The sequence below is a fragment of the Manacus candei genome, unplaced genomic scaffold (genome assembly GCF_025592945.1).
Source record: "Manacus candei isolate 608988 ecotype Guabito, Panama unplaced genomic scaffold, ASM2559294v1 h1tg000043l, whole genome shotgun sequence".
In the NCBI taxonomy this organism is placed as follows: domain Eukaryota; kingdom Metazoa; phylum Chordata; class Aves; order Passeriformes; family Pipridae; genus Manacus; species Manacus candei.
In genome coordinates, this window is record NW_026138091.1 from 10,566,429 (window position 1) to 10,590,115 (window position 23,687).

Genomic DNA, 23,687 nt, shown 5'->3' on the forward strand with positions numbered 1-23,687 from the left:
TAGGGATCTAGACAGAATAGAAATGTGTGTATATGTGTATGAGTTCATAAACCTTGAAATTAAAAAAAAATAGTGGGGAAAATTTCCCACCTATTTGAAAGAACTCCCAGAACTAATTTTGCTTGTCATTGAAAGATGTCAGCAGCTGCTTTGGAAAAACAATAGGATACATTTTGGGGCTCAGCTTTGGGGCTTCCATTTCTTACTCTTGAGTTCTGAGGTAGAGCTTGCTGTAGCCTTCTTCAAAAGAAAATCCTGATGCTTTTACTGCTACCTATACTAAGCACATGTTTTAAAGCCCAGAAAATGGTTATCAACCGGGATACCTGCTGTGACAACGAGTTGAAGGAATTCACTGGCTGGGAAACAGACAGGGATGAAGTAACACCTCTGGCAGTGCCTGGTCAGAATTGAAATGACAAGGTAATAGGGGAATACAAAAAAAGATCAAGCTTGAAAAGGCAGATAATTATAATCTAGAGCATACGAACAGATGGCAACACCATCAATCAATGAATAAATAATAGTGCAATCTGACTTGATGGGACAATTCGATGAACTCAGATGACACCAGGCACATTCTACCTTATATAACTAACTAAGTGGCAGTCATGAAGCAGAGCAGGATGTGAGCACATTCATAACCTACAAAATTGAAAATACAAAATTAGCAGGTCTTATATGACTGGATATATTTGAACTGCTATTGTGATGATGAATTTATATGTGGGTTATCACTTGGAGATAAAACCACTATTTACAGAATATCTCTGCAACCGGACTGGCCTTTAAGAAGAGGAATGAAAAACAAAACAAGGAGCACAGATGAACAAAAAGGGCAACTCGCATTGTTCATTCTTCTCTGAATGGAAAGAAACATGGTGCCATTAATAATGTTATTAGTCACATATCTGTGCAATTCTGGCAAGTGAATTTAGTAACACGTCATCCACTTTGCTTCTTCCAGTTCCTGTTTTATAGTTTAATTTCAGTTCCACTACTGAAGTACAGCAGAGTTGTTAGCTGTACAGTACTTCAGATGCTGCTGTAAATTCAATTACAGTTTTATTTTGTCATTTGATATGTCAGTGGAATAGAAACAATCAAGAAGATTGACACCGATCATAATCTGAATTGTCATGCCCAATCCTTGACAGAGGCATAAGTTAAAAAAGGTGTCAGTCATTTAAGACTCCTGACTCTCCAAACTACCCTGTAATGTACATCAGAATGGTGGATTCTTCACTGCTTGCAAATAAACCTATACATTATTCTTTGCTAAACAGAATTTCCTAGATAGAAGAATTACTTTTTAAAACTCACATAAATTTAACAGTGAACATTTGTGGCTATTATTTTACTTTAAAAGTTACATACAAAATCCAAGGTACTTTATTATTTTTAATGATGATGTTATGTTTTCTTTCAGCATATATTTTATGTTGGTGTCCTTTCAAAGAAGGTTTCATTTTTTATTCACATTAGAGTTTTATTTTCTATTTTCAATGCCATAATTTAGTGTGTCTGTTATTTTCAGCAACATGATAGTATTTGCAACATCAGTGTTGCTCACTTTGTGTGAACATGCCCTAGCCACAAATACACATTATGAGAGTAAATAAAATAAAGAGGTAAATCAAGATAGTTTCTGCACAGTAGTAATGAATCCTTCATTACTCTAGAATGTTGACGTAGTTACGTCTCAGAGCAGATGAGGACAAGCATAATATTCTCTCTTACTGGACACAAAGAAAGCACTTCAAAATCATTGATTACCTTGCTCTCCTATTCTACAAATAAATGTGTTTTTCATGACCACAATGGCAACAGTCAAACGGAAGTATCTCTTAACTTTTGTTCACCTGCAAAATAATGCCCAAGCCATAAGACAGCGGGGTGTTGATGGACAAGGACAGAGAAAATTACTGATAACGAGGTTAAGATGAACATGAGGAAACAAGCTCACTGTCTTTCACTGATAAGCCACATGAAGATGGCTCCATACTGTTTCATACATTCACAGTTCCTGAGCTGTGACTTTGTCTTTCCTGCAAACAGCACTTTCACGGCCACCCAACACTGTCAGAATACCTCTTTAATGGCATCAGGAATGTCTGAGGCTGTGGAAGGAGTGCTAAGTGCCTGGATCTGTAAATATCAGGAATGGGGATATTTCATAACAGAATTACTGAATGAGGTCAACAAAGCTCATAAATAAAGGAGATGTGGTTGAAATAGGTTAACTTGAATTTTCTAATAAGCTTTTGAGAAATTCCTCATCAAAGGCTTCTATGGAAACTCAACATTCAAAGCTTTAGGGAAGGTCTTTATGTTAATAAATAACTGCTTAAAAGACAGGGAACAGAAGGTAAGTAGGTTAGCCAGACAGCTCTAGCAATGGAGGGAGGTCATCAGCAGAATTCCACAGGGATTCGTACAAGGGATGCAGTTATTCATCATATTCCTAAGCAACCTGGTAAAATGGCCAAGCAGTGAGGTGAGAAAGCTTTATAATGATATTAACTTATGCACAGTGAAAAGGATGATGGCTTGCTGACTGTGAAGAATCAGGAAAGATGCTTATGGAAAAAAGCCCCTAGGCAATAAAATGGCAGATGAAATTCTTTGTAGTTGAATGCACAGTGATGCACAGAGGGCAAAAAAATTCTGGGATCAAGAGTTATTACATACACAAAACTGCATGCATTTTGAGAGAGCATTAGAGGACCCTACCACATATCACTGGCTTGTTCTTACTCTCCTGGTTGGCTTCTGCTCATAGTCACAGTTTGAGGCAGGATACTAGATGGATGGATTTTAAGGTCTGACCGGGTTCAACTGTTACGTTCTTACAGAAGTAACCTGAGTTCTAACATGGTCTACATGACAGAAATACCTTCTGGTTTGAGACTCTGCAGAGTTACTGTGTGCTTGCACAGCAATAATCATTAACTCAAACCTGTCAGCTATGGATATCAGTAGCATCAAGGACCCCATGGACAGGTTTCAGCCCTCTTGAGTGTTCTTTATGAACCAGCCACAGGCTCCTCTAGTGGCTACGCTGTGATCATCCATGTAAGACATTTTAGTCACATAAAATGGCAAAATCCAGAAACCTTCTTCATCAGAGGATGAAGAAAAAAGGTGTTCAATAGAGAAAGTGAATGAAAAAAACAATGACAAAACCTATTTCTTTCACAACTAGCAAAGCCAGAACACAAAATGGAGTGAGATTTGTCCTCTGGAATTATAAGACTAAAAACCCTTCCCTTTGGCCAGATAAGTACATTTCCTGGAGCTTTTACAGCTAATGCTGAAAATCTCAGAGAACAGAAAATCCTTCTTGTAGAAGAACAGATAAGCTTTATCAAGAAGAGCAGCATTCCACCACAAGTTATGTTTCAGGATGTGTAGGCATGATCACCTAATGAAGTGACTTCACAGAAGCCTAGGCAATTTGTGTATATGGGTGTCATTATCCAGTTCCACTAATGAGGAAAGGCAGGTATAGATTCACCACTTAGTAATGACCTTTTGAAATCTCAATTATATGTCCTGACAAGAAGTCTAAGGTAGAAGGTCTCTACCTTCATATCACCTACCTACCATCCAAGTGGATACAATGTGTCTATATCAGGTAACAAGTGGTGATCTATCACCCTGCTATCCAGACTGTGACGGAAGTACTACTTCCTAACTTCCTACTAATTCCTCTGCTAAGATCATGAAAGACAGAAATAGTCCTGGGAGTCTTCATGGTCCCAAGCAAGGGAGGAATCAAACTGAAGTCAAATGAAAGTGTCAAAAAGAACAGTCAAGAATTGCGACAATGATTCAGCTTACACTCATTGTGTGAAGTACTCTGCTAAAAGCACAGTGCCAAGAAAATTCTTGGTTTCTCATTGTTAAAAAGAATATGCTGGTACAGATGTGGTAAATACCAGCTTGATGAATAAGATACTAAACCATCCCTTCAGTTTATCATTGTTTTTTATGATAGGAGGAGGCAGAGACTCTGCTGCTCGGTGATTTCTCAAATGTTCTCAGTTCTCTCTAGCAACAACCAAGGGAAAAGAGAATCTCAATTAAATTACCTTACAGAAGAAAGGTAATCTCTTGGAGGATCTCTTGTCAAGAGGATCAACCTGACACATTCACAGAGATCAGTGCCAGACACTGGCTGAAGATGACTGCTTCAGCTTCTGGCAATTCTAGCAAACAAGGTCTAAGAAAGATGTAACTTCTAAACTTCTACTGTTTAGACTCTTATACACGTATGTAGGGTTTGAAGGCAGGGATATGTCTTTAATGTAAATGGCAATGACAGTTGGTAAGCAAATCTCTCAATGTGTTATGAGTATCATTCATAATGCAGGGCCAATATGCAAATCTTTGGAGAGCCCAAAAAGCCCTCACTCAAAGTGGAGAACAGTTTTGACAATCTAAAAGCCAACAGTGACTGGAAAGAAGGAGGAGAGCAGGCTGTTCCACTTCACTAGGAAGCTACAAAGAACAAAGGAGGTTCTGGTTGTAGTCTGCCCCATGTCACTGTTCAGTGCCACCCATTCCTGTAGTTATCCTCTCAGCATGCCTTACCACCCATGATCAGGTTTGTGTCACAAAAAACACAGTTGCAGCAGGTTGCTCATCTTTACAGAGAGGCCACTCAAATCTAATCATCAGAGATTCAGCTCTGGAATCAACTCCTTCCTCAGCTTGCTTGCACACTCCCAGAACACAGCCATAAGTGCTTGTTTATAGGCTTGTCTAGGTGGGTCAGAGGTTTCCTACTGTGCTAAACCCTGTGGTGTCTGCCTCAAAAACACTCTCCATGAGAACAGAATGCACTTTTTATGGGAGTAGGAGGGCATGTCAAAGCAAGTGCAAGATATACTTCTGTGGCTTCACAGAAGGAAAAGTGAAGCAGCATTTAGTGTACTAAACCCATTTCCTTCATCACAGGTTTATTTAGAATATCTAACACTTAGTACAGATTTCAGCAAAGATGTTTATTATTAGCAACTTTCCTGTCCAGAGGTACAAAGGAGAATCTCCTATGCATCCATAGCATGACCCCATTCTCCTTAAACACAATGAAAAGAATATTGCTGGTTTTATTTGGAATTCAGTCAGATCCTGTCACCAAACTAATCAGTGAGCTAGGAAGTGTTGAGGGGAAAGGTTTACTTATGCCTTTTCAATCCAAAGCAAATAGCAATCAACAACATATTTTCCCATTTCAATCACTTTCCTGATTTAACAAGCTACTCCTCATTGTACTAGAATAATATTATTGTTTATTGATTGCTCATTTTTAAAACGGAATCCCATCTGTTCTGCTTTATTTCTGCTTATTCCCAAAGTTTCCAGTTAAACAGGGAATAAGATCTTAATGCCAGTATGGCTCAAACACAGTGAAGTGAAGGCTACATCTTCATTTTTATTTTCTGCTTTGGTCTATGGATGGGTAGTTCCTTTAAAGAAAATTCTTAAACATTAGAAAATATAAGCACTGCTGTGAATGGGAAGATGTGCATAGGTCCCTTTACAGGTTTGTTGTTTTCTTTCCTGTTTCAAAACAGGATGGGGAAACTTTGTAAAATATAATAACCACAGAAGACTCATATTACTTTGACATCAATTTCATGCTGGGTTTTACACACAGAAAGTCAAGCAAATTCAAATATAAACAACATGACAATTTCTGTTCCTATAGCATAAGATAGATTGCTTAAGTTAGACCGTGTGGGAGATATGCACCAATGTACAGGCCCATGCACCAACATCTTCTCTTCCAATATCTTCTCTTACTAATACTTCTCTATCTGACATTGTAGCTTTCTTAGTTCCTAGGCTTAGCTGCCCTTAAACACCGTAATTTCCATTGACTGGCTCATATACTCTACCTAGAGATCGGCAGAGATTGTTGCAGAAGCAATATCACTATTCCCTTTTGCTCTGAAGATCTAAACACCAATCATTACATCTCTTAACTCTCTCCGTGCAATCAAAGCATGTCCTAAAACACACTGACCCTCTAATCCCATGTCCTCTGCTCTTCCAGAAAGCTGATAGAACCAGCCTAATTTAAACAGTCTCCTCTCTCCAAACTGCCTCTATAGTCTCTCCGAGTCTCTCTCTCATTCTTCATTGATAACTCCATCCACCCCAGGAATCTACTGTGGCACAATCTACTTTTGCCTCCGCTGCTGAGAAAAACTGAGACAGCTTTAAGTACAGAGAAAAGATCAGGATTTTCATGCCTTTTGAATTGACCATTTCCATGCTTTATACAGGGTGTACATAACAGGGTTTTTTTCATGGAAATGAAAAAAGAGAGACTGAAAAAAATCCACATTACCTAACATAGTGCAACTTGTATGTAATATATAACTGGAGCTCTAAGTCACATATCTATGATGAACATGACCTCTCTCAATTCTGCTTAGCTTATGCATCATCTCTTCTTCAACAGTGGAATAGAGCTGTGGAAGCCCATAAGAAAAAAGGGTCAAGCTAAAAGTATGCAGAAGTACCCATGAATTTTATTAGCAATTCACAAGAAATCTACATTATTGTCAACATTGGTCAATGCACCAATGTCCTTACTGTAAAGCATGTACAAATTATTTGCTCTGCACTTGCTTTTCATGGCCACCATTTCATAGAGCACAATTTGTCTTGGACAAACCACTGACACATATTGAACAGCACGTTGAAAAAATCCTTCATGCCTTTTTTTCCCTTCTGTCTGTTGTACAGTATGTTCCAAATACGTGGATGATAGAAGACATTGTTAAAATGCAATTGCTAAAATTCTTACCTACACATTAGTGTAGATACAAAAAAAGCAATCTAAAAAAAATTAAATTCCTCTTTTATCACTTTAAGAAATGCTTTCCCTGAACAATTAAAACATGCACATGCTTTATTTTGCTCTCAATCAGCTGTCATTTTCTGGTTCTCTTCCACTAAGCTGATCTTTGGTTTGCACATATTTCAGAAGAAAGCCTTTGTAACAAGTATAACCCAAATGAAAACGTAATTTTTCTAAATCCTAAATTAGATACAAACTTAATCTGATAGTTTCACATTGAATAGACTACCTTCAAATGCTGGCATGTAACTGGCTTGCTTTCTTTCTCTCATCTCCATTGCTCTTTGTCACATCTTTCAGTTCAATTTTGCTTCTCTTTTTAGTTCTTCTCATTAGACTTGTTTATCTTTAGCTTCTACTCACTGTTTTACCAGATAGCAAGTCATGATGTTATTTCGTAGCAAAGGAGGGCCTAACCATGCTGTCCTAACAGCAGTCAATTGCAAAATTACCATTCACAAAACAAAAAAATTACATATTGCCCTGATAAATTTTAACTGAAACTCTTCTGGACTGCTGGCTAATTGAATACCCTGACACTATACCTTTGTTAATTTTTTACTTTTCTGGGTTGAAATACTTGAATACTTCAAGAAATTGAGTTTTTCCTCTCCTCTTTCCCTTGAAAGCAACAAACTTTCCTTTCCTTTAAAATGTAATTATGTTTCTTACCATCCACGCTGTGACAAAATCTCCCATCCAAGTCCCAACTGCAGCCATCTTCATAAAATTTTCATTCCTGATGCCCATGAAGTCTGTTATAATGTATGCACTGCGGAAACAAGAACACAGACTATAAGCTATACGCATTTGCTTAGTATTAGTGACAAAATTTATGATTAGCTGTGAAAGATTTCCCATTTCTTTTATAATAAGTTTTTCTGCTGGATCTGAGTCTTGACATAGAACTGAACTCGTATGGGTCAATTCCAATTAGAAATGTAATGTGAATCTGACTTTGAAGCCCGTATCTCTTTTGAAGGTGTTAAAATAACAGTTGGCAAAGACTTTAGGATTATCTAGGACTTCTGGAAGTAGAAATTGTTTTACACTTTTTAACTCTTCCTTTAAATGGAATTGCAACATTCTCAGAATCAGTGACTTTGCAAAAACTTTATGAATAAAAATAAAAACCTTTAAGGTCTCTTTAAAAAGATAATTGAGCCACTTGACTTTTCACTCCATTAGTTATAAAATCATGGTTTTTTTAACACAGTGCAAGCAAGCTTTGCAGAATTTCGGTGAGATGTCACTGTTTGTAGATTTATACACTGTATTTTCACAGCTACATTTTACTTAAATCCAAATGAAGCATTTCCACTCTGCTTAAATAATGCAACAGATAGGATTTAAAACCTCACATGATAATTTGACCTCTAACTTCAAATTCATTAAAATGCTATAAGGACAATTAAGAAGCAAAAGTTACTCGTGTTGAATTAAAACCTTTCTGAAAAAAATATATCTTTTAATATAGCCATATCCTTTACTAAAAGACTTTTACAGTGTTCAAGAAGAGGTGACTCTCCTCAAGAGCTAACACATTGAATAATGATGGCAATTGTGTTTTAACTTTACAAGTGATATCTCTGTTTTCGAAATGCTTGTAAATATTGCTTATGTAATGTTATGCCCATTTAGGGGTGTGCACAAGTGACATAGCTACATGTAAAAATGTCCTGGAACATTGTGCTATCCACTACTCAAATTCTACCATTATTATATACCAAATGTCGAAATGTCTAGGAGCTAACAGATCACATCCCTGTAACTGGATCAGTGCAAACTGATCCCACTTTCTGGGCCCGTTCTGTTAAAATCTGAATATCTGATCAGGACAGAAGGTCTTGCTAGCACAAATTCATGCACAGTAGAGTATAATTTCTTAGACACACTTTAACATGTTCTAGGGAGACAGCAACAGCAGAAACTAAGGAAGACTGAGAACAGCAAGTATACCCCTCACAGATACATTCTCCCAGATGCTTTTTAACTGGAAAACATTTGGAATTCCTTTTTTCCTGCATCTTGGGTATGCCATTCATGTAGCACCTGTGAAGGCACAAAATTACCAAGTCTGTATTCCTTAAGAATGTGTCTTATTCACAAAGAAGACAGGACAATAAATATCATTTGTAAGGCCAGGCCCTCAAATGCAGACCATATCTTAATCTTTTCCATCTATGGGAAACACATACCACAGGGTTCTCACCTTTTCTCATATGCATTACACATTGTCTTATGTGTTATACCTCATTACAAGTGTACAGTAAGTAAACACTTGCACAACACTCCCATAAAACAGGCCACTTGGGTGACTCCTATAGCCCAGTCACATGTAGGGGGCCAGCCACAGCCACCCCTGGTAGGCTGCTGGACACAGGACAGGTTATCCAAAAAAGCTGAGAGGTCACTGAGCACTGAATATGGGTATTCCCTAGCAGAAGATATATGAAACCAGACATAAGCCATTTTTTTTTTTAATAGCAATTGAAATTCTCAGTGCAATCACTTGTTTTTACAAATGTTAAAAGTATCAGAAGGCTTACAATAAAATGAGCTGGATACAATACTTAAATACACAGAAAGGCCTTGAAAGCCTCCTAACAGTTCTTTTTGTAATTTGAAACATGAAACCATCCAAGAAGCTTACTATGAATTGTGCATCATAGTCTATAAGTAATGCCTAAATTAAATATGCAAACTGACAGACCTTCAGTTAAAGTAGCATATTATTATAAAGAAACTCTTAGGGACATAATCTGTGCACGATTTAAGTGCATTTAGTGATTAAAATACAGCTACAACCTTTTACAAACAGGGAGAATATTTTTAGCATTGTCATCTTATTAGAAATAGCAATTAAATACACTATTATTTTATTAACTGTTAGCATTACACTCAGTGTCTTTTATGCTCTCTGCAGTATTATTTTCATCTCAAAACTCAAACAGAAACTGATTACTTTAAAATATGGATTTGAGGTTGTTAACAATTTAAAGAAAATAAAAATTAAAAAAAAAATAAAAAGAAACCAAGCCATTCAGCTTTCATTTTCAGATTTTAGTTTAAATATAAATGAGAACAGTTGACATTTTCAAAGAAAGCCATGTTTTCCTGGTGATGTTATCAGGATGTATATTATAACAGTACCAAAAGTAAAATTAATTTTATTGTGAAAAAATATCCACTTTTTTTTCTATCTTTAGTTAGAGATTAGAGAGTTTTCTTTAATTGTTTAGCCTGCTTCTTGGCTAGGACCCATGTCGGCACCTTGCAGAAGGGTTAGTAGCTGTTGGGTTCCAGTTAACTATCATGGTCAGCCCAGATTTTCTGTAACTTGTCAAAAGGCTTCTGTTTAATTTTCCATACGTGTTTTTGCAGAAAGGCACAATCATACTGCATGAACACCACAGTATACGGAAATACTGAGCAAAAAATATAAGAAAACACTGAGTGAGAAAAAAAAAGTAGTTAAAGCTCAGAGTAAAAAAGCTCTTCAGAAACAGACAGGATAAGTGTAAATAATTGAAGGCTGAGGAGCCAATATTTGTGAATATTATAGATAAAGGACAAGTTTGTAATTGGGATTTGAAAGCCTTTGACAGTAAGACTGTATTGATATTTGTCAGTAAGACTGGAAGCTGCAGTTCTAGGGTAACTGCCCTTAGCAGGACAAAGTCTAAGGAAGGTTGATCAAAATTTTAACAGAATAGGACAAAAAGAGAAACCAAAAGAGACTTGACAAACACAGTTCAAAAACAAATTAAAAAACATATATATATATATATATATATATATATATATATATGAAAAACATAGGGTACTGTCTACATTCATGTTGATGCAAAAGGTATGGTAATAATCATGAGTCAGTAAAAAGACAGGAGCTTGACATATTTGATCACTTTTCTGGAGCTAAGAGTTTTCACAGAATGGATAGCGAAGAAAACAACAGCATTAGCCCAGAGAAATTGTTCAAAGGAAAATATCAGAGCATTTTTTCAAAGATGACACTTTACCAGCTGTTAAAATGATGAACAGGCTGAAAGCAAATGGAAGGTTTTTAATCTGATGCACAAGTCACTGTGGTGCTATTGACACTGTTGCAGGCACCGGAAAAAAAGTTGTGACTGAGACTCAGTGCTGAGATGGTGTTTTCTTGACCATCACAGGATCTAAAAATGGGCTATATCTTGAATTTATACACTTATATTTAAGTTTGAACCAGGAAGTCAAACTCTGAATGGAGCTTAGTCATACTAGTAAATGCAGATTAGAGCATGATTCATCCTTATACTACTGTCTACATTCTGGGTCAATGATTTATGTCTTACATTACTGCTTGATGGCTAGCATGTCAAAACAACATGTTCACACAACAAAAGGCATTGTTAAACCTATGTGACTAAATAATTCCCAGTGCTGTGACATAATGTGGTCTCCAAATGACACAACCTGGTCTCCAAAGAAATCTTCATCTCTTGTGAGGCCTGTGACACAACTGAAAACCAAACATATCTGAACTGAACCCTGGATCTCCATGGATAGCAATGAGAGCATAGACACTTTGGGGAGGTTTTAGTTATCTTTAAAGCCGTTTTAGCAATCTTGATGCATCTTAACTAAACTTCAGCTGGCTCTTCATACACTCTAGAGCACTGAAGGCACTGGGCTGGCACATAACACACAGGGCATGTTCTGTACAGCCAACAATAACTGTACCCACAGAGAGTGGTAACAATCCTCTTCAAAAAGGAGGGGAGGCCTAGATATCTTTTATGTTGAGTTACAAAAAGTCTGTACATGTTCTGCAGTCTGATATGTGCTTTTCTGAGGTGGTTTTATCATCTGCCATTCCCCCTAAATAGCTGATTATCTATATGGAACTCATCTTCCCTAGTGCATCTGACAAAGTGAAATGCTTTGACATTGGCAAACAAGTGACAGCATGGGAGTTCAACACAGGCTGCAAAGAAGCATGTGTTTAGACATGGCATCACAAGCTTCCATTACTCCTAATTTAGTGGAGGCAGAGAGTATCGGAACAGCTGAAAACATACATAAAAGACTGCAGATACAGTTCCTGATCTGTATTTCTCACTCTAAAATGACAGAATGGCAAATGAGACACTTGGTAGCACTTTGCTCAGATGAAAAGCTATTCCTCTACCACTAGGAATTCAATCAGAGCCACAGGGAACTGGAAGGTACACACAGTACACATACAGATGGCAAGATCTGCCATCTTATAAACTGGCAAATCATAATGAGGATGGCATAAGGCATAGCTACCAACAAACAGTACAGAGAGCACCTATACCACTCCCCCATGCATTCTCTGTAGCTACAGATGAAACTTCTTCTATGACACCAGAACAGAGAGAATTAAGAGGCATTGAACCAGGGATTTTGCTTGACAAGACATCAAAGAGGTAACAGTCACAAGAGGCTCAGTAGGTTGATGTCCAAGACACAAAAAAATCAGGATGCAAAACCAGCATCACTGGTTGATAACTTATTCACACAGCTTTTTGAAATCAGGCAACAGAACTATGATTCTGAAAACCTCTTCTCATCAGTCTACAGGCCTAAAGGCTGTCTAACTTACTCTGGGGACTTTGCTTTTAAAGCTCCCAAGCCATTTAAAATTCTGCTGCTGGGATATACAGGAGCTTCCCGCTTTCCACGATAATGGGTCAATTGATTTCTAGCTTTGAAAGCCTACCTATAAGACAAGGCCCACTGAAAAATGCAGCAATTGCAATTCTGTCTGTTAATGGAGACTAGGTGTATGCATGTAAATGGTAGGGAACACATGAGATCCAGTCCCTATTCCAAGGAACACTGGTTCAACGTCCTTCAAAGAGAATTGTGTCTCATTGTCATGCTCAATAAGAAAAGAAAAGGTGGTGACAACTTCTATTAGGAAGGTAGGGGTTTTTGTATATGGCATTCTCCAACAGGATGAGAAATGTGTTTTTCAGCCTCTGTTAGGTGAGATATAAATGTAAAAGTATTATCTTTCACATATAAGAGAAACATTCCCTTTCCTTCACTTTTAGAGAAGTGGAGGTGAATGTCACTGCTCAGAATAGCTGTTTGGATTAGATCACAAGTACAGTCCTAATTAAGGTGTTTAAGCAAATTAGGACATGATTTAAAACATATTTCTGTCCCTAATGTAGTTTTTTTTAATTGCAAATTATAGAGTTTCCTGTATGGGTTTTTGTGGATCCTATTCCAACAAACCCTCAAGCACTTGGGGCATAACAAAGTCCGGACTTCTCCATAAGGATCAGGCGGTATTTATACAGATTAACTTTTGCCTAATGATGCTAGTCTTCCTAGGCTGTCTCCATAATCAGTGGAGTTTACAGCAATTCAAAGAAGGATGTTCATTTAGATGATTTCCTTTTATGGCTTAGTGACGCCATACATGAAAATGGCCAACAGCTTACTTCTAAAGGAGTTGCAAAAAGTAACTTAATGACAGGCCTACTTCCAGAGGCTGTGAAAGTCTGCATCTCTACTGGGAAAACCTTAGGGATCTGCAAATTCAAAAGTGTTAAGGACTCCACTACACAAGGAATGTACCCTCCCTGAGTAAACTTTGGTGAGTGCTGGCACATACTTCCAGTAAGTTTAAATGACAGGATTTGCCACACCTACATTTTTTGTGTGTGTTTCAAACCCTAAATGTCATAAATAAAATTGGAAACAACCAGTGGATAAGTTGGGAATTGAACCCAGATTTCTTCCCTCAGATAAGCATCTTTCTCCATTGTTATGTAAGTGCTGTGATGAAAATGATCTACTACCCCTACAGATTCCACTACAAGGCATTTATGATGGACAGGATAGTCTGGGAAAAAGCATAAAAGGTGTCTGACACAAGAATAAAACAAATTGATTTTTCAAATTTATTATCTCCATGAGACATCTTTTATAAATTTTCCAGGATTTTTTTGCTACTCATGTGCAATGTGTATCATAAAAATGTATATTCCGTGTAGTCAGTAAAAAACGAAAAAAAAGGCTGAGGAGTGCATTTAGCATCTTTCTGCAGCAAATAAAGGCTAAAATACTCAGGCAAGGATAGACTGCAGAAACACTTCTAATGCTACTGTGCTAACAGATGAATGCTTGCCTAAATATACATAACACAGCCTTACCTGCCCCCACCACACATTCACACAGATACAAGCACTGCAGCTGTTTATATGTAGTTATTTATGTTTCCACTTCAACTCTATGACCACTGCATATGTTGTTTTTACTGAAGCAATGAAACACAGAGTTGTCTCTTACATGCCAGTTTGATTCTACAGGATAGGATTAATGTATTTTCTTACTGTTAAGTGAATTTCTTATTGAACATTATTTTAGTGGATAATGAAACAAGTTCAGAGAACTGTGACACGTTAAGGGAAGCATGTCACACTGTTAAGCATCCCTTTTAATAGGCCAGTAAAATCCTGTGACTAATCCACAACACTGTAATATGTGCTGATACATTAAATGCCTTATTTGATTCACTCCATTTGCCTATATACTATGATATCAAAATAGTTTTACAGTAAAAAGTTCCGAAATGCTAGATAAAACAGGTGCCCAGGGACACAAATAAGACAAGTGGCCTCAGGCATACCAATTTTGAGGGTTTAAAGAGGATCTTGACTCCTCATACTGTAACACATTCTGCAGACACACAATTTGCAGTCTCAGCCCTTGCCATATGAATCCTGAGAAGGATAGCAAGAGGTAATTTTCAACAAGACGCTAAACAGCAAGCTAACTTCTACACATGTACATTGAAGAAAAATGGATGCTTGGAGTTTCTGATATTTAGAAATATGTAAACTGGGGGTTTTTTTTGCGGGGGGATTACATTCAAGATTTTGTAAAATGTTGTAGATATGCTTATCTTAAAATGCAGATAATTTGTTTGTTGTGTGATATTTCAGAAATACCTACTGAAATTTGAAAATAACATATTTGAAAATAGCATTAACAAATTTGAAAGCAACATTAACGGAAACTAAGGAATATAACAGGCAACGCATTTAGAAATGTGAAGTTAGTGATTCAGACAGATAAATGCATTGAAACATTTTCTTTTAAATAAATAATTGCTCTGTTTTTAAACCTGGCGAGATACTAGTAAGAATGGCTTTGATTAATGCTGCACTGGCTGAACTCTTCAGAATGGGACATGGTTTACACATATCCATGCCCGTTATTGATGTATCAGCACAGTTAAGAAGGGATAAGGGCAGATGTGTAGCAATATTCTCAGAACTGGCAGTTCAAAGACAAAAAATTATTCACTTTAAAAAAAAAAAGATAACCTTTCATATCATCAACAAATATAAACAAAATTAAATAATGTATCTGGAACTCTATCACTTTAACCAAGTGCTTTGATAACATTAAAACTTCAGTGAATTTCACCAAAAACTTTGTACTTTCTATCCATTTCAGTTGTAGGGATGGCAGAGAAGTTTAAATGCATTACTATAATGCTGAATATACTAGTAACTGCAGTATTATTGCTATTCAGAAAGGTGAAATTAGGACAATTTGCAGGTGTTAAAACATGAATCTGCTTGTAAGCAGTAGCCCAACCAGGAAAGCAAAAGCAGAAAAATATTTTAGAAAATTTTAGTAAAAACTTGTAAGTATTAGTAGATAATGCAACTTTGCATATTAATCATTCTTTAACTTACTAAACTTTCCTGAAATATTGATAAATAGATTAAATTTTTTTAAATTAAAATAATGAAATGCCAGAAAACTACAAACAGCATGTCATAAGTTAATGAATTGGAACTGAAGGAACGCAGAAATGTTGGCACAGAATCTCCGCTGACGGATTCTCACTGATCACAACTTAAAAGAATTTGAGTTGGCTCTGAAAAAAACTGTAAGTCCAAAATGTAAAATAAAATAGGGAAAATGTCTTGATTTTATTTTTTAAATAATTTATTAAAATAAAGCAGATTTTTTTTCTTTATTTAATGGCATTGTTTTAAGGCTTTACAAAGACCAATATTAGTTTGATTTCAAGGGTTGGCCATAGTAGTTGGATGAAGCAAAGACCATGTGCCTCCTTTCAACACTCTATTTTCAGGAACCACTGATACCCTGCAGCTGAACGACAAGTGGCCAAAGGATTGTCCTTTCAACATGGACCAGAGGACTTTGAATGTTTTACTAAACACTGGAAGTCATTGAAAGAGCCTATGTATTTGTGACTGGAACAAGGTGAGATGCTTCACTAAAGCACATGCTGGACCTCTTAGACAGAGCCTGAATATGATAAGTAATAGGAAATATGGATGCATGCAACCTGCATATGGATGCCCACTTTCAAAGCAGTGGCGTCTGACATATGACTCACCCTACAATTTGCATTAAAGTACGTAAACGTGGGGGGAGAGTATAATTGCTGCTAAACAGACTAGAATTATTTGGTTGGTTTGGTTGGTTGTTGTTTTTTTTTTTACTACAGCAGTACAGAGTCATAAGTTTTAATTTTGACATTTTTATTTCCAGAGTTTTGCTGCAGAGATATATCAGGGTATACCTAGATATACAGAGATATACAGTGAATACATACTTTATAGGTTGGAGGGTGATTTAACTGACACACAAGCTTCTAATGACAATTTCAAATCTATTCATATTATGTTTTACATAAGATATGAAGATATTTGATTTGGCTTGTGTGCTTGTACTGCCAGTGCTGATGGAACCTCTGACTCTTTCTTCAAAGTTATCAGGAGTAAAAAATGGTCAGGAGTATTTTGCTATTACTATAAAATTGTAGGTCATGCAGAGTCTGCAATCACTTGAAGAAATATACTGATTTTAATAGATGGGGGGGAATTATAAATCTGAAAATATTTACAAAGCTGAAGAACTTGCCATCTCTCAAATTGAAAATAATCTTGTGGTTTGATTTTAAAATTCAGTTACTTAGAAATATTTAGCTTGATTTTTTTTACCTGTTTCTATGGTAATTCCAGTTTTCTTTCCAAATCTGCATATCATAGGATTTTTCATTATTTTAATTTCTTTTGCTGGTTAGGAACAGAAAGTCCTTCTAATCTGAAAAATTCTTGGGACAAATTGTTTCATATCCATATCACTTTTGATTAGCATTTACTGTGCAAGTTTCTTCTTTCAGAAAAATTTATTCCTACCTATGATACAGAATAAGGCTAGATATTCTTTTAGAGAATTCAAAGATTACTACAGATATGAATATGTTCATCTTCCAAAAGTAAGGTTATTTAATGCTTAATTACATTTGAATGGTATCAAAATTGATTTATCGGTTTTTAATTTTCTATTTAAATATTTTTTAAATATTATTTGAATAGAAACTCTTATGTTTTCTTATTAATCAAGTCAACAGAATATAACGAAAGTTGTGAGACAGTGACTGCAGAGGTCCTGTAATGACTATTTTAAGTTATCTACACCAATCTGAAGCTTTGTATCATGACTGTTCAAACTGTAAAACAAACCTACAGAAGTGTCAAGTCTGTAGAACAGGTGGTTCAACTAAACTGATCTTTTAAAAATAAGTGTTTCTTTGATTATTTTCTACAACAGAAGTAATATTGAAATGAATGAGTCATTTAGAAACAAGATCAGTCAGTGAAAATACCTGAGACTGAATGGATGGATGATGGGGCAGAGTTCTGCTGCCTTGCATTGCAGAAGTACAAATTTACTAAGAAAGAAAGGCTAAGTAAAACCTGCCTGGTGGGATATTTGCTCAATGAGTAGAAAGGACATAAGACTTTATGGTAGTTTGAGGGCAAGATGAAGATTCCTTAAGTATTAGATTATTGACAAATCAATCAAATAAGCAATTAGTAATAATTAAATAAAGCAGGTAAAATCACAGAAAAAAATTAGGTCAAAAGGAAACTCAATGGATGAACTCATCCAACCCCTGTTTATATTTACAGATTGGTCTTTTTAAGCCACATTTATTTAAACTTACTTATTTAAACCTAAATCCATTATCAAAAGTAAAGTTAACATTATTTAAATGTCCGAATAAAAACTGAAAGGGCACTAGGGAACAAGTGCACTTTACAATTGATTGCTCCAGATTTCTAGTTCAAGTTGTCTCTCATGATTATGCCAAAACCTCATCCATTTGACACAGTTAAGGATTTGGCATAGAACACTTCCGTGTAAATAGCCAAGATTTTTCTCTTCATGTCACTAGAATCCAATAAATTAAAGTATATGCTGCTATACATCACTCCAAACAGTTAGAAGAAAGAAGATAGAAATTAATTTTTAACTCCACATTATTAAATAGTTTAGTATTTGTGAAACGTCCTCCACAAAATATAAGTATTTTATATTAATATAAATAATACAAAAGTTGGCCATATTCACATGCATTTATTGCTTATGCAGGATATAAGTTAATTTTTTTGATATTGAGAGACAGAACAAGTCAAAATACTAAGAATATATTAAAACACAAACTCTGCTTACTATAGGATCTTCCTGCTGTATACAGGCAAAGCCTAAAAATAAGTGCAGCAAAAGCCCTTGGATAATCTCTGCTCAGTTGCTTCTTCATGAATACTAATTGTACACACACCTGCTCCATGGATTCCACCAGTAGGTGCTGGAATCTCTCAGCACGCCAAGCTACTGAATGTTGAATTTGTCAAGGACTACAAGGAGACCATCAATCAGCCAAGATCAGAGAAAATCATATGCAATAGGGGAAAAGGAATATTAAAAACACATTTAGAAGAAGGAAAAAGTGTAGGAGAACTGGGAAACTGGACTAACAAATTTTATGGAAGGGAAATTACAAGATAGGTATACACAGAAATGCAGAAATATATTCAAAGTACAAAATATATGAAAAAGAATAAAGATCATACCCAAAATGGAACAGATGTGATCACAGTCTTCAAATGTTTTTAAGAGAAATATTTAGATTCAGCTGTATTTTGCTACTCCTTTTCTAAAGACTGAACAGGCTACAATCTCAGCACTGTACAGTAAGTCTCACTGCAAGAGGAAAAACAGAGTTGCTTCCTTCCTTGAAAAGCACTCAGTTAAAATCTTAATTTCAAACAAGAGAATACACCCAAGCTTTCTAAAATGTCATTTTAGTGTTTATAGTTGCCTACAGATCCTTTGCTGTATTAAGGTGTGTGCATATAAAAGGAGACTGAAAGTGCAGTTTGTTCAAGGAACTGAGAGTTCATATCAGCCTAGAACATCAGAATCACAGAATCATAGAATGGTTTGGGTTGGGAGCGACCTTAAAGATCGTCTAGTTTCAACTCCCCTGTTGATGGCAGGGACACCTTTCACTAGACCATGTTGTTCAGAGCTCCATCCAACCTGGCCTTCAGCACCTTCAGGGATGGGGCATTCACAACTTCTCTGGGCAACTTGTTCCAGTTCCTCACTACCCTCTCAGCACACTTCCTCTTAATATCTAATGTAAACCTACTCTCTTTTAGTTTGAATCCATTCCCCCTTCTCCTGTCACTATATGCACTTGTGAAAAGCCCCTCTCCATCCTTCTTGTAGGCTCCCTTCAGATACTGGAAGGCAACAATTAAGTCACCCTGAAGTCTTCTCTTTTCCAGGTTGAACAAAAACAATTCTCTCAGCCTTTCCTTGTAGGAGGGGTCCTCCATCCCCCTTGGAGTCATCTTGGTGGACTCACTGAACTCACTCATTCCACATCTTCCTTGTGCAGAGGACCCCAGATCTGGATGCAATACTCCAGGCAGTCTCACCAGAGTGGAGTAGAGAGGCAGAATCACTCCCTTGCCCTGCTGGCCACACTGCTTTTAATGCAGCCCAGGCCACATTTGGCTTTCTGGGTTACAAGTGCACATTGCTGGCTCATGTCCAGCCTCTCATCCACCAGCAGTGTGCAGTGGCACAAATAACTGCACAGGGGTCTTATGAAGATTGGAAACAGCGTTAACATGTCAGCTTTACTAGCCTTTTCAAAGAACCGTGTCAGCAGAAACAATAATTTAGGCCAAATAACCCAAGAGTTTATTTAGATGGAGAATGGATACTACAGTTTGATATAGCCACAAATGAGCCCTAAATAAGAATCTTCTGAAGCACTTCCTCTGCAAATGCTTTGTTCTAAACCATTATCCAAGTTCTACAGCCTGCACGCACAACCAACATTCTATGGATAAATCAAAATTAATAAGGAAACTGTAATGGGGGAAAATGTCAATATTTAAAACTACTTACAGGTCCAAAGAACAGAAAATATCTTTCAAGATGGATGGGTCTGTGAGCAAGCTGGTCTAGTGGGTGGCATCCCTGTCCATGACAGTGGGGTTGGAACTAGATGATCCATAAAGTTCCTTCCAACCCAAACCTTTTTATGATTCTGTGATTCTGTTATGTATGTTTGGTTTTGAATCTCTTGAAGATGACTGGTGTATATCAGACTTGCTGCAGTCTACAAAATCAGACTGAGATACAGAAACTGCTAGAGTTGTTAAGTAAAACGATCTAATATGCTCACAGGTATTTTAAGAAGAAATAGAAGGAAAATGAGGCTTGACAACTCAGGAGTTGGTCTAAGGATTTGGTTGGCTTCACTCATAATGTACTATCAGCAGCAGATTGCAGAGTAGATGGAAAAGAATTAGACTTCAAGCAATGTACAAATTAACAAATCGAGGAGATTGTTTCTTTACAGAATTACTTGAAAACTATATATAAAGAACAACTGGGTATAGGGCAGTCATTTGACAAGAGCTGGCATATAATAGCAGCAAAAAATTTCACATGGCAAACACAGGAAGAAGACCACCTGTTCTGCCACTCCTTGACTGACAAAGCAAATTAGCTTTATTGTGACTTCTCTTGGCTGATATCAGTCCAACACTTGATCTGATATAACTTTGCTCTGTATTGTACTGACTGCTGTCTTTTCTGATCCTTACACTACCACAATTTGTGGTCTGAACTTCATTGAATAGAGTATCCTCCTAATTTCTCCCAAGTAAAGGACTAGGACATCATGAAACAATGGAGAGAAAGATACGCATTTTTGATAGTCAGACACCAAGTTTTGATGGTTTTGGCTATATTTCTAAGGTCAGTTAGTTACAAATACTGTGTTTCACCTCAACTACAGACTTAAAAAAAAAGTCTCAATTTCAGCTAGTAGTTCTAGAATTCCCTAGAAGAGTCCATTTCTCTCCACATGCAATGGAGAAAAATAAGCACTTCACAGACATAATTCATCTGATTTATCTTAAACATCTGCACTGGGTCTGACTGAGATGGAGTCAGTTCTGTTTATAACATCTCACATGATGCTATCTTTTACATTTGTTACCAAAACAGTGTTGATAACACAGTGATGCTGCCTACCTCTTAGTTTACCTTGTTAACGTGCAAGAATACATCTGAATGAGCTGAACCATCTTCTGGGGATTTCAGTTCAGTTACATGTAAAAGTAGTTGGTTAACTTTAAACTCATTTTTATTGGATTCTTAAACTATGAGATATGGCAAAATATGGAGTTTCATATTTTAAGACTGGCACAGTTGAGATTACTAGAGTGAAGGTCTAACATTTATAACATGTCCTTGCAAACCTACACCCACCTCAAACTGCAACTAAAACTAGTGATATACTTAAATTAAAATATGTAGTTTGGAAAAAAAATTCTAACTGAAAAACTTTACCTTCTACTTCGACATAAGATCAAAAACGACATTTTGAAATAGTGTAAAAGATTACATGATAGAACTTTGTCAGTAAGAAACCTTTACAAGAATGAGTAAACTGTAATTAAGACTTCAATAAAATAGTAAGTTAAATTGGAAGTTGAACAGACGGTTAGCAGGACAGATATAATCAGAATTAAATAAACTGTGGAGTAAATATTCTATCTTTGTCTGATGCTCATCGTGGAAAATATTTCAAAATGCTACTGTTCAATTATAATCTGATCCAGAATGGTTTTTTACTGCCTGAAAGTTATCATCTACATGTTACTATCTGAAACAAAGTGTCCTTAATAAGGGTACCTTGAGATCTACCTTGGATGCACCCAAGCTTTGGGAACATCACCAATGCATTTTATGGTATTTCCTGTGTTTACTTACTAATTAGGTGGAAGATTTTATTATTAAACTGATATTCTACACTGATGAATGGATGAAATAGAAGGTTGCTGAATGGATTGGCAGAGCAATTCTAAACTCTTCTCTCTGCTCAGGAAAAGCCATTACAAAAATTCTCCCTACATTCTGAAACCAGCTGAGGACATGGGAATGATTAGAAGTGCCTGGTTGGAAGTGGGTAAGACAGAATGTAATTCTTCAGGTAAAAACAAGTATTTTAAGCCTTGTACAATAATTACAATATTTTGTCTTTTAAAGGAGAAAATAGAGACAGTGAACAGCTTGGTTTCAAGCAGTAACAGACACACCACTATGAAGGTACCAGGTAGTAAAGCACTGTGAGACCTAATCAATAGAAACCAGAGGCTAGAGGCAGAGTATGATTAAATTTCAGGACTTTAAAATCCCATTTGTCATTAACATTTATAAATACCTTTCTTTAAACTTTTATTATTTTTCAAAATAAATACTTTGCTAGCTATATGTCAGATATATTGCCCACTTTGTGTTTTTGAAATGTCTTTTTCACATGCTTTCATGTGAACAAAAAAGATATGCATATCTAAATACAGGTCACAGCTTTAGATCAGATATAATACTGCCATCTCCTTTTGGTATATGCATTGAGTCAGGCTAGGATGGACTTAACTTTCACTACAGCAGCCCACATAGTGCTGTGCTTTGTATCTTCAGTGGTGTTGATAACACACTGATGTTTTGGCTGTTGTTGAGCAGGGCTCACTCAGCGTCAGGGCTGTCTCTCCAGCCTACCACTGTAGATGGGCAAGAGGCTGGCAGAGGAGACAGCCAGGACACCTGATCTGGACTGACCAAAAAGATATTCCATACCATATGCATCACAGTCAGCCATAAAAGGGAGAGTGAGAAGGAGCAGGGAGAGACATTCATGGTTATGCCATTTGCCTTCTAAAGCAACTGCCATGTGTACTGATACCCTGCTTCCCAAGAAGTCATTGGACATCTTTCTGCTGGCATGAAGTAGTGAATATCTTTCATCTTCTTTCCTTCCCTTCTACATCTGGCTTTTGCTCTCCTTGTTAAACTGTCCTTACTTCAACCCATGAGCTTGTTCATCTTATTTTCTTCTCTGTCCTCCTGAAGCCGGAGAGTGAGAGAATGACTGGGTGGGGGTCTGGTAGCCAGCCAAGATCAGCCCTCCACAATGTATTCTGTTCATGTTGACTTTCTAGTAATAAAAAGGGTCCACAGCTGATAAAGTAGTACTGTGATTTCATTTTAATTTAAATATTACTGAAGCAACATTTTAAATATGAATCATAATGCAAAACTTCTGGTAGGATTTTCAGACATCCCCAGCACCTACATTCATCATATTTCTCTCTCCATAACATACTGTTAAAACAAATAAGATTAGGGATTTCAAAAAAATAAGTAATCTTCATCTGCTAACATCAATTATTTACCAAACCAATACCAACAGGTCCACGAAATTCTATTTTCACATTTTGTTCAATTCCTCTTAATCTAGATAGAAGTACTGTAATACTGGGATATTTACAACATTTATGTCTTCAGTTCAAAATTTATGAACCAGAAACCTTCACAATGCATATAATTATATTTATGATAAATGTACCAACCTAGTGAGAAA

General features: G+C 36.5%; 1 protein-coding gene across 4 annotated transcripts in view; it reads right to left on the minus strand.

The window, feature by feature from the left end:
* The window catches only part of TMEM117 (transmembrane protein 117), a 188,061-nt gene that overhangs the window by 98,594 nt on the left and 65,780 nt on the right, over nt 1-23,687 (minus strand). For all 4 annotated transcript variants that reach the window (XM_051795522.1, XM_051795524.1, XM_051795523.1 and 1 more), the window contains one exon: nt 7,550-7,649. In XM_051795522.1, coding sequence (XP_051651482.1) covers nt 7,550-7,649 — 100 coding nt within the window. The remainder of the gene's footprint in view (nt 1-7,549; nt 7,650-23,687) is intronic.